The sequence below is a fragment of the Pteropus alecto genome, unplaced genomic scaffold (assembly GCF_000325575.1).
Source record: "Pteropus alecto unplaced genomic scaffold, ASM32557v1 scaffold479, whole genome shotgun sequence".
NCBI classification, from domain to species: domain Eukaryota; kingdom Metazoa; phylum Chordata; class Mammalia; order Chiroptera; family Pteropodidae; genus Pteropus; species Pteropus alecto.
The window spans coordinates 438,351-453,760 of NW_006492031.1; the positions used below are offsets into that span (position 1 = coordinate 438,351).

Genomic DNA, 15,410 nt, shown 5'->3' on the forward strand with positions numbered 1-15,410 from the left:
TCCCATTTACCTTCTACAGAGGAGCAAGCACAAAAATAAGGACTGGAGGATGGTTATGTGGAGCCGTGGCTACAGGCACAGGAGTTCTGAGAAGCGACTTGCCATCAGAAGAGGTAAAGACCACCTAGGAAGACTAGGTGCTATAGGCATTAAAAAAAAGAGAGAGAGAGAGGTAATGGTTTCCCACAGACAGAGATGAGTTAGGTTATATAGAAGAAGGGAGGGAGAGTAGTTGGGATAGAGCGGGCAGAGAGAAACTCTTGAGACAAAGACAGCATATGTAGAAGACAGGGAGGCTAGCCCCATATCATTGACATGACGATAGACTTGATCATGAATCATAATCTTCAACTTGAGATTTCCTCTCCTGGACACACAACCTTCTACCTTTCCCTCTCCCACTTTATTAAGCTCACAAAACTGCTCTCCCCATCTACCTCTCATGACTTCTGATCTGTCTGGTTCGCCATCTTTTCCAACCAAGATATCCCTTTCAGCTTGAACTTAGCAAACCAGCATTTCAACACTTCTCTCTCTTGGCTTCTAAAATTATCTCTGCCATGATGCTCAACCATCTCATCTCATGCAAGTCCTCAAGTTCAGCTGCCCTTGCAGTTCTTGCTTTCACCTGCCAACCCTGACTTCAGCTGAGCCTCGGCAATCCCTGTGCTCATTTCTCACTCATTCCCTTTCTTATCCCCTTAGCAGTTCTGCCAGGACTTTTTATGCACCACATATTTAATCCTACCTGCCTCTCACATGACTCTAGGGACATGGATTCTCTCTCTTCTGACCTCCTCACTTCCTCTCCGTATCAACATTTATGCTGTCTGCCTTACCTCCAAGCCCAATTCCCAGTCTCACACTCATTTACCGTCTCCTCTCATCATATCCTGCAAGCTTGCTTCATCAACTAACATGTCTCTTTCTTCTTTAATCTTTCCTTTTTGAAGGATTCTTCCCTTTCTAGCTACAAATATACTCTGATCTTTTCCATCCTAAGATGCCATAACTACCACCTTATGTACATCCCACTGCCCTTTCAGCTACTCTCCGATTTAGGGAATCATAAATTGTGGGATTAGTGGACCCTTGGACATCCTCCAACCCTTTTGTTTGCAGATGATGAACTGAAACTTGGAGAGAGACATAACTTATAGTGGTTGGAGGGAAAGATGCTCTGCCTGTCTTCCTTTATCTCCTGACTTCTCAAAATGCTGGTCCACTCTCACTCATGCATATCTCATTCACTCCCCAGTCCTTGCAGAGTTCTACTCTCTTCATTAAATCTTCCTTGAAAGGTCGCCAGTGACACTGCACCCAGATGCACTTTTGCAGCCCTGCTTCTTCTCTGTGTGAGAGTGTCTGCATTCTGATTCTTGAAACTCCTTCCTCCTTGACTTCCATGACCTCATTTACCTTATTCAGCTGTTATTTCTGCTTCTGCTTTGTCTTCTTCTATGGCTGCTCTTCATTTTCCCATTTTCTATGATCAGGGTCTCCCCAAGGGTCTCTTCTTATCCTTCTCTGTCTTTTTTCAATTCTTCCCCTATGATGGCCTCGCATACTCTACAGCTTCAGCCATCACCTCTATGTAGAAGCTCCCAATCTTTGCCTAGAGTCATGCCCTCACTCCACATTTCAAAGATTCAGACACTTCCACCTGGATAACCTACCAGTGCCTTAAATTCAACGTGTCCCAAATTCTCTTCCTTTCCAAATCATCCATGGCAGTGATGATATATACCATCCTCGGTCATCTACCCAGGCTTCAAGAGTCTGAGGATCCCTACCCTTTGTGCCCACACACAACCGATCATCAAGCCTGACCCTCTCTGTGTCCTTCCAGCTCTCTGCAATCCAACCTGAGTCCAACTATGGCTCTGTACTCAGTATCTCATATCAGGTTAGGGTCTGCCCTCACCTCCAGATAGTCTCTCTTGCTGCTTAATATTCTTTACTCAAGTTTTTAAAACTTTACTTAAGTCTTTAAAACTCTCAGTGCTTCCAATATATATGCCTGATATACTGTCGCCTCATCCTGGCATCCAAGGCCTATGTGGACCTTAATTTGTCTTTCTAAATTTATCCTTCTACTCCACCCCTCCATACAATCCATGCTCACTAAATTCCCTAAATAGGCCATGATCAATCTAACTTGGGACTATGCCCTTGATCACTCCTTTTCCCTGTCCATGATGCCTTCTATCGACACCACTTTTATTTATCAGTGCTCTGTCATCTTTCAGAGCCTAGCTCGAATCTCAACTCTTCCATGGAAACTTCTCTGGACATTTCACCAGAGAGGCCTGTCCCTCTTCTCAGCACTCCTGGCTAGACATGCTGTGCCTTGGGTTGCAGGTTTCCATATATGTTCCATAGATGTTCCCCACCTTGCCTGCTATACACTTAACATCCTTGTAGCTCATAATGCTCAGTGATAGGTCTGTGTGGCATAAACAAAAGAAAGGGACAGGATAGGGGTGGGGTCAGATGGTGACTTTAAATAAGGTAGAGGGGCTTCAGCTTGACATTGTGTGCAGTGGAACCCTTGTACTGTTCCCGGTAAGAGAAGTGCCTTGAGGTCAGACAAGGGCAGCTAGTTGCCACCTCCAAAGTCATCTATTACCTAAGCTACTTCCCTCCTTTGCATCCATCTTCTCCCCAACCTCCTGTGCTCCTGCTCACCCCCACCACGTATGGCTGAGACACCAGGGCTAAGACGAGAATGACAGCTGCCAGTTTTGCTGCAGGAAAACCCATATTTGATGCTGAAGGGGAACCATCAAGAAATGGAAGGCAATGACCGCTACGAGGGCTTCTGTGTGGACATGCTCAAGGAGCTTGCAGAGATCCTTCGATTCAACTACAAGATTCACCTGGTCGGGGATGGTGTATATGGCGTTCCTGAGGCCAATGGCACCTGGACAGGAATGGTTGGGGAGCTGATCGCTAGGGTAAGAAAAGAACAGGTGATTTGGACTTGGGTGGGCTGGGGAGGGAGATGGAAGGATATGAAATTGTGCTGTATACTTATGAACACTCAATTTATTCATTCAGTCAGTCATTTATACATTTTTCATTTATTTGTCCATGCATTGCACAAATCTTTACTGAGCTGTCATTGAGCCAGGCACTGGTGCTATACATTGATGAATATTTGACCTCACAATGCCTGATTTCCCAGTCCAGCACCTATAACGGGTAAGGGAGGTTTTGACCAGTTAGTATGAATTATAGAGTTTGGGTTCCATGTTTGGATTATCCAGGTGTTTTTGTTTGTTAGTATACCTGGAATAAAGCATGGTGGGAAATGAGGATAAGAAGTGGGCAGTGGTTGTTGATGTAGGGCCTATATGGCCTTCTACAGTATGAAACATGGATGGGTTGGGGGAGGGTGAGACAAAATTGGAAGCAGGGGAACCAGGTACAATGCTCTTGTGTGGCAAGAGCTGATGAGAACCAAAAGTAACTTGGGAGCTAGAAGAAGGCACACATTCAAAGGCTATCTTAAAGGTAGCTTTTCTTTTATAGAGAGGTATACAATCTTTTAAAAATATGTTTTAAAAAATACTTGTAATTCTAACAACCAGTATATCCATGGTTAATATTTCAGTATCATCCCTTCTGAATTCTTAACGAGTTCTTTTTGTAAAGTGAGATCAAAGTATATATACTGTTTTTTAACTATTAATAGTTAGATCCTCAGGACTCAAGGACCAAATGGATATGGACCATGAGAGAGAGGAAGCACAGTAAGATGACTCCCAGGTTTCTGACTTGGACATCAGAGTGGATGGTGGTGCCAGTCATTGAGGTGAAAACTTGAGGAGGAAAACAAGTCTGAGAGGAAAGAAAAGAATGGTTTTAGCTTTAAAAATTGTAACTTTGAAATGCCTTATAGATATCCAGGTAAAAATGTTCAGCAGAAAGTTGGCTAGAGTGGGCTCAGAAGACTGAAGCCATAAATGACAGAATGAATGGTGAATAGTAGGTGGCTACGGAATCTATGAGTAGGATAAGAATCACCCAGGGAGAAAATACATGTTCAAGAGGAGAAGAGCCTATGAAGGTTGCTGAAAGAGAATGGGTAAAGAAGTTTTCCTTCTTAAAAGAAAGCACAGAAAAATGTTCACAGATTTAGCTATACAGAAGTCACTGACAAGAGCAGTTCAGTGGGGGGTTTGATTGGGATCAGATTGCAGTGGTTGAATCCTGTGGAACACTCTTTAAAGTTTGAAGTTTAGTTTTTAGAGAGAAAGCAAAATAAAGGGTTGTATGTAGAAGGAACTGTGGAGCTGAAGATTTGGCTGTTATTTAAAATGAAATACAGTAGTCCCTCCTTATTCAGAGGGAATACGTTCTAAGACCCCCAGTAGATACCTGAAACCACAGAGCTTACTAAACCGTATATATACTATGTTTTTTTTTTCCTATGCATTCATACATATGATAAAGTTTATACTTCTCTTCAGTATATCCTAATGGCCAGCATCATTACTCTTGCACATGAGGAGCATTATTAAGTAAAATAAGGGTTACTTGAATACAAGCACTGCGATACTACCAACAGTCGATCTGATAACCAATATAGCTATTATGTGACTAATCGGGCAGGTAGTGTGTACAGCATGGGTATGCTGGACAAAGGGACAATTCACATACCAGGTGAGACAGAGCAGGACAGTGAGAGATTTCATCTCAGAATGGCACGCAATTTAAAATTATGAATTGCATATTTCTGAAAATTTTCATTTAATATTTTTGGACTGCAGTTGACCGTAGGTAACTAAAACCACAGAAAGCAAAATGATGGATAAGGGCGACTACAGTGTTTGGAAGTGGCTGCTCCCAGCTGAAACTATGCCCCTTACAGGGAAATGCAGGGGCATTCAAGTGCTGGACAGGTGGAATAGAGGATGTGAACTATTCATGAAAGGGTTTTTGGAGTCGTTGCCAAGACACAGCACTTCTTCCCAAAGCAGATAACTGGGAACCACTGTGGTCAAGGATGTATCTGTCCTGAGTGTTGTCTTAGTCAATCATCCTTTATGTTTGTGTACCAGTTTCATGTTTGAAACTACTCTCACAAGCATTAGCTCTTTATCCTTCACAACAGCTCTGTGAAGTAGATATTATCCTCATTTTATAGATAAGCAACCTGAGGCTTAGAAGTACAAAATGATTGACCCAATGTACCACAACCATCGAATGGCAGAGGTAGGGTTAAACTTGTGCACCTGAGTCCTGGTCTATGACAACACACAGCCTCTTCCTGATGGACTTACATTCTCATCTCCCTCCAGCCATAATTGGCATTTGCTTCCAAGATGTCCTTCTAGGCTGAGGACTCAGAGGATTCTCAGAACTTGGTACCCAAGTTTGATTCTGGGCCATAAAGGGATTATACTTCATCTGTTAGTTGGTGGTACTGGGTAGATGACCCTCTGTGACTCCTTCCACTCTCACCCAATGTAGGTGAGGCATTCTTGTCAATTAAGCTCTGAGAACTGCCATCCCAAAGGGAAGAAACTGCATTTCACATCCTCAGAGCCCAGCGTGGGGGAGAGTAAAGCACATTGGGGAAAAGACAGAGTCCCATTCCAGCTTCAAAGTTCAGAGCCATGTACTCTCTTGCTTTCAATGCCATGTTGGCAGAATGGCACATTTAGGTTCAAAGAGAAGAGGGCTTTGGAAGGCTTAGATTCAAGGCTCAAAGACTTTGGCATCAGGTAGTTCTTACCAATGACATTCTAATGAATTAAATGTAAATGAAGCTGAAATGCCTCATTCTGTTTTCCCTCCTAGGCGCCTATGAGAAACAGTTCGCCAGAGAGCTTGTGGTGTGGGCTGTCCATTTCCTCAATCCACAGAGAAGGTTGTCCAGAGACATTTTGCTGAACTCAAAAAAAAAAACACCACAACTTGTCCCCTGGGATTACTTTTCACCAAGAAGCCAGAGACTATTTTAACTGCAAATAGGTCATAGAATTCTGTTCTTCAAAATAGAGATACTGATCCTAGGGCTAAAATGGAGTGTTCAAGTCTTTCCCTGTGTAACAGTCAAGTTCAGGGAAGGCTTTACCTTCCCCATTAAGTTCTGGTTTCTGCATGTACCTAAATAAGGAAGAGATAGGTTTTGATAATATTCGATGATTCACTCATTCATTCATTTATCCATTCATTCATTAAAGTACCCACTCTCTGACAGCACTATTTGGATGTGAGGAATGCCAGTAAGGAGTTCAGGGTCTACTTAATAACTATTGGTTTACCAATAGTTATTGTACAGTGTGATATGTGGTGTACTAATAATTTTAACAAAGATGATAATAATAATGGTTAACATTTATTAAGTGTTTCCTATGGGCCAGACACTGTTTTAAGTACTTGATTATATTAACTCATTTAGTTGTCAAAATAACCAAATGTTGCAGGTGAAGAAATTGAGTTGCAAAGCAGATAAGGAACCTGTTCAAGGTCATGTGGGTAGTGAGTGGCAGGCGTAGGTCTGGTAAAAGTATGGAGAAGGTATGTTATGGGCATGAGCAGGGTAAGGCTCACCAAGGAAAGGACAACTGAGTAGAGTATTGAGGATGGAGAAGGGTCATCTCAGAAGAAAAGGATATTCTAGTTGCAGTGAACGCAGAGATGCATGCTGTGCAGTGTAAGTGTTTCCGTGTGGCTAGAGTCAGGCCTGGAAGGGAACTGAGGAGAGTAGGGCTGTAGGCAGGGGCCAGTGTGACAGGATTTATATGTTTGGATATTTAAACTATGTCCAGAGTGCTAATGGGGAGGTATTGAAGAATGAGATAGCCTGTTTGTTTTATTCAAAGAGGGGAGTAACATGATTGGCTTTGGTTCCCTAAGGTTATTCCAGTAGGTGAGAGGGGGATGCACTGGACATAGAAAGAGCAGATGCAGGTGTATTCATTAGACAGCTGTCCAGTGAGTGATCCAAGTGGAGAGAATTGGGCCTGAAGTAAGGTAGTGGTAGTGAAGATGCCTAGGGGAAGATGGCTACAGTGTGGGGATTTCAGCATTTAATTCTAGGACCTATTGAATGGGGTGAGCTTCTTTTTCATGTAGGCTTTTAAGCTTGGGTTCAGGTCTTGTCTCTCAGAGGAAGAGGGATGGCTATTGGACCCTGGGAAAGGTCTGTTCTGGAATAGCTTCTTGAGGGATGCACATCAAGTAGCAATCTCTGCACATGACCCCCTGAGATCTGGGAAGGGAGGAAATCCATCTGTCTGTTCATTATTCTCAAACTGTTGTCTTTGAAAATAAAAGAGACAAAGCCCTGGACTGCATCTTAGGCCACACCTGCTTTTGTTCTCTTCTCACACATCCTGTCCATTTACACCACTCTCTCATTTTGAATTATCAAAGTTTCTTTTCTGTTACTCCAGTTCTTTCACGTGCCTGATACAAAGCCAGTAAAAGCAGCTAACACACTGCAGCCACTCTCTCTTTCTTCTGAGATGACTGTATTGGCTGCCAGTCAAGGATGAGGTGCACTATCTCCAGAAGCCTGTGTCTGTGCCCCCAGTGCCTCAGCCTGTGATCGGTATGAACCCTAGATACAGTGGAAGGCTCTGCCAAGACCTTCAGGTTTTCACCTTCCTCTCATTTCTCTTGACTTTATGGAGAATCAGAATGAGAGTCTCCTCTGCTCCGGACACTTGGTCACATCCCTTCTTAGTTCAAAGCTGAGCCCCCAGGAGAGAAAGAGAATAGAAGGGAAGTAGGCTGATAGCTCCTGATAAGGGCCATACACTATGTAGGAGCCCTACATATGCTATTTTATTTAGTCTTCACATAGCCCAAGAGGCAAGACACAGAGGCTCAGAGAATTCAGTAACTAACAAAAGCTCCGATACACAGCAACTAGTCAGAGCCCAGACTCATATCCTATCCAGACCCTAATCTTCTGCTCTTCTCACTGCATTACAAGGGACGTGTGAAAACTAGTGGCTGGAAGAGAAAATTATTTTGGTCCAGTCTTCCTATCCTCTGGGTCTGCTTGCTAGAAGAATGGGGTGGAGGCAATAGGCTGGTTCCGGAGAATAGCAATAAAGGGGATGGCTGCACTTGGCCAGTTTGAGAGGGACACATATAAGGGATGACACTTATATCCTCAATCCAGGAGATGTATGTTATTATAACTACTTCGTTTTTGTAGACTAAGAGCTAACATCTGGAATGCTCAGATATGAAACCAGGCCCTTTTCTGTTAGGAGCACTCCAGCTAGAAGGACAGACAGACAAGCAGAAATTATTTAACACAAGGTTATATGGGATAAGTGCTTTATTGGAAATACAAACTAAAATCATACTTGAATAGCAGAGTAGGAGGCAGAAATTACTTCTGAATGGGGACTCCTAGAATGAAGTCTTAGTGGAAGTAAGACTGCCAGGTAGGTCCTTAAGGGCAAGCATAGTGTCTTATTCATCTTGGCATCCTTATGCACCTAATGCAATTCCTAGAACACAATGGTGTTAATGAATAGTTCCTTTGAATCATGCAGAACAAGGCACTATGTGATAAATATTCCTTGCATAAATTTAGGGAGATCATCTCTCAGCAGGTTTATATCAAAACAACTGTCAACCCAAAGCTTAGAGAGCCAGACAATCAATTGATTAATCAATCAATGGATGGCAATTTAAGATCTATTATATGTTGGTCACTGTGCTAGGGGATTGAATTAAAATAATGGGTCAGATTTGGTTCTATCTTTGAAGGTTTGCAGACTAGATGGTATGGAAGTAAGGAGAGTATAGACATGTAAAAGAAATGTTTGCTCTAGTGTGGCTATGAGAGATGTAAGTTGTTTGGGGGAACTCTGAGCATGGCAAGACCAAGGAATGACATCATATACTACCTGTGAAGGAGCGCAGCTTCAATCTTTATCTCCCCTAAAGCCATCTCAACCTGTTCTTTCCCCAGAATCATAGAACATAAGGTCCAGAGGTTAGCACCCGATCTAGGAAAAGACCTCAGGGCTTCGTCTGCCTGTCCTTAGATCCTCATGATAGTTCTTTTACACTGAATAAGTTGATATGGGACTCTCCAGGTGGTGAGGAATAGAGTGTTGGAGTTCAGTTTTTTTCAGAGCTACTTCATCCACTTAAGACTGGGTACTCCTTCAAACCCCCTGGGCATCTAGAAGCAGCCTGGGAAATTTGTCAGAAGGCTTACTTCTTGGAAATTATTTCCACCTTCCCCACCAAGTGCCAGCTCCTCAGGGGAGGGAGGGACCTGCAGAGGAAATGAAAATGTAGTAATTAAGGCATCTGAAAGCCTTCTAAGAGATTGTCTTCCTGTTAAAAAGAAGAGACAAGCAGTGGAGAATTGATTTGGGGAAGTGAGGAGAAAGGAAGCTATGGAAAGTAGTATCTTAATATCTTCTAAGACTATGCTGATCCCGATTGCCCATTGCCCACCGCACATGGAAGAAGTGAGACATTACCTGCAGGCTCAGGCATGCACCAGGCTCTAATCTGAGGTCAGGAGTGCTTTCAGAAGCTCCAGTTCAGCATGCTGGCACTTAACCTCTGTCTTGTTCCTCAAACACCTTGAATTAGCCTCTCTGTTAAGCTGGAATTAACCTCAGCTTCGTCACCACCCAGTTTTAGTAATTCAGCTCCTGATTATTCTTCCAGTTGGGTTTCTGATGTTGCTAACCTTGGTCTTGGTACTCCCCTCTTCCTCAAGAATGAGGATCCTACTCCTGAACATAAGGCCAGGTCCCTATAAACCTGCTGATGTACTTTCAGATCTTGACCAATATTACCTGCTCTTGGATGCATTGATTCAACGACAGTTGTGGCTTAAGGTTGATAAGGTACACTTCTTACTTTCACTGAGCTCATATTCTATATATGTAGAAACTCCAAGTATGGTTATCCAAATTGTATATCGTACAAGGATTAAGTAGGGCCTGAAACTAGCCCTCAAATTGCTCAACAAGAATGTGCTCCAGTGTGGAGCTGTATCCATCTGTAGATTTGCCAAGTTGTGTGCCCACTAAGTCTGCTGGGAGAATCAATTTGTATAATTTATACAATGGCCCAACTATACTTGGAATGAGGCCAAGTGTATAAAAATAATGAGACCATAGCTTGTGATATACAAAACTTCATAGGAACACAGAGAAAAAAAGAAATAGTTCAGCTCCAGGGAGGCAGACACAGCTTTAGAGCAGAGCTAATGATACTAATAGCTATTGTTTACTGAGTGTATACCATGCACCATTTCTTCTCTAACAACAATCTTATGAGATAAACATTATTATTCACTTTTTATAATGAAGAAGCTGAGGTTAATTCCAGCTTAACAGAGAAGCTAACTCAAGGTCACACAACTAACAAGTGATTGATACGAAATTCAAAGCCAAGCCTGTCTGACATTAAAATCCACAGTCGTTCTAACACAGTGTATTGCCTCTAAGGGAAGTAACAGTAAAGTTGGACCTTGATGGATAAGTAGGAATTCGACAAGCACCAAGAAGGAAAGACTTACAAGCAGAGAGAACTGTGTGGGCAAAGACATGGAGTCTGAAATGTATGACAGGTTTAAGAAACATGAATACTACAATATAGCCACGTGACAGGTTAAAGGAAAGTAAGTAGCTTGAGGTGATGCTGAAAAGACAAGTATAGGCTAAGTTGTGACTATCACTATAAGGAGTTTAGACTATATTTTAAAGATTGTAGGGAGTTGCTGGAGTTCTTAAGCAAGGGAATAACATGATTAGATCTTTGGTGTAGAAATAGACTCTAGAGCAGTTGTTCTCAAAGTGTGGTCCAGTGATCGAGCAGCATCAGCATCCCCTAGGACTTGTCATAAATCAATATTCTTGAAATCCATCCAGACCTAATGAATCAGAAACTCTGGAGTGGGACCCAGCAATTTGCACTTTAACAGTCCCTCCAGGTGATTCTGATGCATGTTTAAATTTGAGAACCATTGGTGCCCATGTGACTTGAGTTTAAGAACCATTGGTGCCTTTCCAGTTCAACGGATCAGCGGAGTGAGGAGAAACTGGAAGCAGTGAGACCAGTGCAGGGACTATTGCATAATTAAAATGAAGATTTGAATGATGGTAGCAGCATTAAGATTCAAGTGGTAGTAATGGATTAAACATACATTTCATGGATGGGGCTTGGTTATTAGATGGGGAGGGGCAAGACATGGAGGGAGAGGGTAGGCTCCAAGCTAATTCCTGGTCTTGATTTTAGTGACAGTTGCTGATAAACTTATAAACTGAGCAACAGTACTTGGAAAAAAAGTAGATTTAGATGGCAAAGATGATAAGTAAATGACATGGATCTGAAGTGCCAGCAGGACTTTGAGGTGGAGAGAAGTGCAGCAGGTCATGGGTAAGGGAGGCCAGTAATAGGGCAGAGCTGAGCCTGAGCTCCATTTGGGAGTCACCGGGATACAGGTGCTAGTGAAGTGAGAGGACTGATTGTTCTCAACCCCTGTCCTCATACCCCTCCCCTCTCTGCTGGCCACCCAGGTGCAGATCTTTGTTCTGCTGGATATCAGCTGTGTGGACTTGGACAAGTCACCCAATGTTTCTGATCCCTGTATCTTAATCCTCGAAATGAAAATGATTGCATTCCACCCCCAGGTTATTGTGAAAAATCAATAAACTATAGTAATCTCTGAAGTGTGCCTGGCATGTAGTAACTCTCAGTGAGTGTTGCCCCCTCCTCTCTTTTCCTGTTGTCTATTACTTACCTCTTCACATAAGGCTCAGCTTGTGCTTCCTCTCTGGGCCTAAAGCTCAAGTCCTTAGCCTTCCCACCATCTTTCTCGAAACAATGTACATGTGCACTCATGTCTGTCTGCTCCTGTAAGATATGCTCATCCAGGGCCAGGTCCTTCCCAGGCTTCTCTGGGTTAATTCCTTCTTACCACATCATGTCTGACACACTACAAAAGCATAACTGATTAAAACAAAACTAAATCACTATGTGTCCAGTTGTACTTCTACAATGGGGTGGTCCAGCAGCCTTCCGAAGGTTGTGTGTGATGTTGGTGGCCTCATGTGCTGCTCTGACCCCATCTCTTCTTGCCCTCTGCAGGAAAAGGGGACACGAGGAGCAGAAATTCCTTCCAGAGGGAGAGGTCTCTGGGCCATCTCTTGGGGAATGTGGCACCTCTGTTAGGAGACAAGACGATGGCATTGCTGGCCAGTCCACTTGTGCTCTTGGGCTTAAAGGAAAAAAATACCCTGAATTGGAAGTCAGTTTCTGCTTCTGAACCTTAAATTAGTAACTAAATCTTCCTGGGCGTGAGCATAACCATTTCCTCCATGCTTTGCCTCACATCAGCCACAATTTCACCAATAGCTCTATCATCTGAAGAACTAATCAAGAGCCCACAAGGCCCTGCATCTCTCATCACTTGACCTTCATTCTCTGTGCTGCATCCCTACTGTCCTTCTCTTGGTGCCTTGAACATGGCATGCTCAATTCCAGCCTATGGCCATTACATTTGCTCTTCTTTTTATCAAAAGCCTGTTTCCCCAAGTCTCCAATCTGTTTCCATCTCATTATCTAGATCTAAGCCATATGTCACCTTTTCTGAGAAGCATTCTTTCTCTGCCACCCTAAGGGACCCCCACCCTTTCTCCTAGTCACTCTCTACCACATTAATTTGTTGTATTGTCTTCAATAAATTATTATCATCTATAATTATTTTGCTTATTATGGAACTATTTGTTTATTGTCTGTCTCCCTTCACTTGAATGTAAATTCTCTGAGATCAGGAACTACATTTGTCTTGTTCACTCCTATACTGCTAGCATCTGGAACAGGCCCCAACATACAATAGGACTCAGTAATTATGAGATGGATGGATAGATGGATGGATGGATGGATGGATGGATGGATGGATGGATGGATAGATGGATGGATCAATGGGATGCTATGAAGGCATGTGTTAAAAAACTAACCATTATAGCCCTTGACCCCAAGAAACTTCGAGCCTGGGCCTAATAGCCCAATGCTGAGAATCAGTTGTAGATTTTCAGATGATCCTTTTGACTGGTAAGAGGGAAAGCACACCAGTGGTCAGATATCCTGGTGCATTTAGCAGGTTAAGGGTGCAGGAGATAACATTTTCTCTTGAGCTGCCCTCCCACTGCAGCCATGGGGACTACACCCCCTTCCTGCAAATCCTTCCCTCTTTTTTCTGGGCTCTACTTTCCCCAGATCCCCAGAGCTGAGCTTTCAGCTCACCCCTACCCCACTTCCCACACCAATATTGTCTTAAGAAAGAAGAACTCAAGCAACCTCACCTCTCTTTCCTCTCCCCATGGGTTGAAAATGTCTAGGATTAGTTGTCTGACTCTAAAATTGATTTGTTTTCAACTCACAGCTCTACCTTTCTTCACTCTTTATGCTAGTTGACCTAACTGGTATCTGCTCAGCTCCCCACCACGCACACATTTATTCTCCACCTGTCTTTGTTAGACCTTCTCTCATTGCGCTTGTCGGCTTTATTTCCTTGAGTATGTGTGTTGTTGGTGAGGGGTGAGAGCCTGAACATCATGGAGCAGGTACTCAGATGGCTTATCTGGACTTCTGAGTAGCCTCACCTGAAACTACCATGTGCTGTGTTTAATCCCTTGTTGCTCCTTATGTTGAGCCTGTCTTAGCTGGAAACTGCTCTAAAGATAGTAATGGATGTCAATTGCAGAGCACTTACTCTATGCCAGATATGGCACTAATAATTGCTTTACAAATTTTTTTCTCATTTAATCTTTAAAAAACCTCACAAGGACACATATCATTACCCCTGTTTTTTACATTAGCAAACAGTCTCTGAGGTTAAGTTAACTTGTCTAAGGTCATGTGGCTGAGAAGTGGCAGAATCAGGCTCCCAATTCAGATGGGTCCACAATGTGTCCTCTTAATTACTGTGCAGATATGTCTTGAACCCATAACATGCTTTGCTTTCCTAACAGTACCTCGTTCATCAAATCCTGTTGCTGTGGCTCCTTGACCTGCCCCAGTAGGCAGGCCTTGCACATTTTTTGCCTTCCTATGAGGAAATAGCCCTGGTTCAAAGTCTCCAAATATGAATCCCTCTGTCTTCTGGCCATCCCTCACTCATGGAAATAAATTTGCGCCAGAGGATCTAATGGCGTTCAGGTTGATTGTTGCCATGTCTTAGCCTTGCTGTTTCACAGTTCCTGGCCAGAATCATTACATGCTTTGGGGGGCTTATTCGCAGACTATTTTTCTTGACATCCTATAACTTTTCAGGAGCAACTGATGTCCACCATTTGTCAGCATTTGAGAGCCAGTTCTGTCGTAGTCATGCCAATGACAGTGTTGGCATTTACAGAGGCAATCGTCTGGAAGCCCTATTCTTCTCTACCCTTTCCAGAACCTATGGAATTATTCCTTATCTTCTGCAGCCTTCAGTTATGCTCCCTTGCTTGATGACAAACTTCTGCTTTGCCTGTGTCTACATTTGCAATTTAAGGAACAGAACAAAGGCCTAGATCCTTTTAAATATCAGCATGTGGTCCATTCAGTAAATTTGGACTACTCAGAAAGATTCTGTCAACTCTTGCCAAATGGATTCCTATTCAAATCCAGTAGGCACCCTGAGCATAACTACCATGTCCTGGATGGCAGAAGAATGGTGGACTGGGATCCTAGCTGGCTGCCAGGGAGTAGTTAACAGTGGGATACAGGCAGGAGATCAAAACAAAGGGTAGGTGTGGTCAATAAGTACAGCAAATGGGTAATCTGGTGTCAGTCTGGCCAAAGTGAAGGGGAGTCAGCAGAAGCAAATCAGATAGAAGAGCTCGGCCTTCAGAAAAACTCGCCAAGCAGGATGGTGCAGCCCAAAGCAAAAGCCAGCTCTCAGGCGCTTTAAGGAAATGGACAGAGGATAAAAGCAGGATGCTAGAATTAGGAACAGCATAATAACAATAGCAATGAACATTAATTGAGCAGTGATCATTGATTTTGTGCCAGGTCTTTGCATTAACTCACTTAATCCTTACAACAACCCCTGCAAGTAGAAACTGTTACCATTCATACTTTACTCATGAGAAAACAAGTTCAGAGAGTTAAATAATTTGCCCAAGGTCACACAGCTGGCAAGAGACAGACATAAACCTAGGGCCCTCTGACAGCTCTCTGTCACAAAACACTGTGAGAGAATCTCTGTTGAACCTAGGACAGACTCTTACCCTTCTTCTCTGGGTTTTAAGACCCATCTAAGGTGGGGGCTAGCAAGTCCTGGAAGATGATTACAACTCCAAGCAGAAAGGCTAGGTTCCTCCTAGGGCTTTGTCTGATGTTCGCAGCAGACAGGGAGTTGGCTTCTTCCGGAGTTTCACAATCTGTTCAGCTATTTGGACCAGAGGAGAGATCTG

The 15,410-nt window shown here is 43.2% G+C and overlaps 1 protein-coding gene across 1 annotated transcript in view; it reads left to right on the forward strand.

Moving 5' to 3' along the window:
* GRIK4 (glutamate ionotropic receptor kainate type subunit 4) overlaps nucleotides 1-15,410 on the forward strand; it is a 307,264-nt gene that overhangs the window by 225,191 nt on the left and 66,663 nt on the right. The window contains exon 12 of the mRNA XM_006925242.1: nucleotides 2,754-2,957. Coding sequence (XP_006925304.1) covers nucleotides 2,754-2,957 — 204 coding nt within the window. The remainder of the gene's footprint in view (nucleotides 1-2,753; nucleotides 2,958-15,410) is intronic.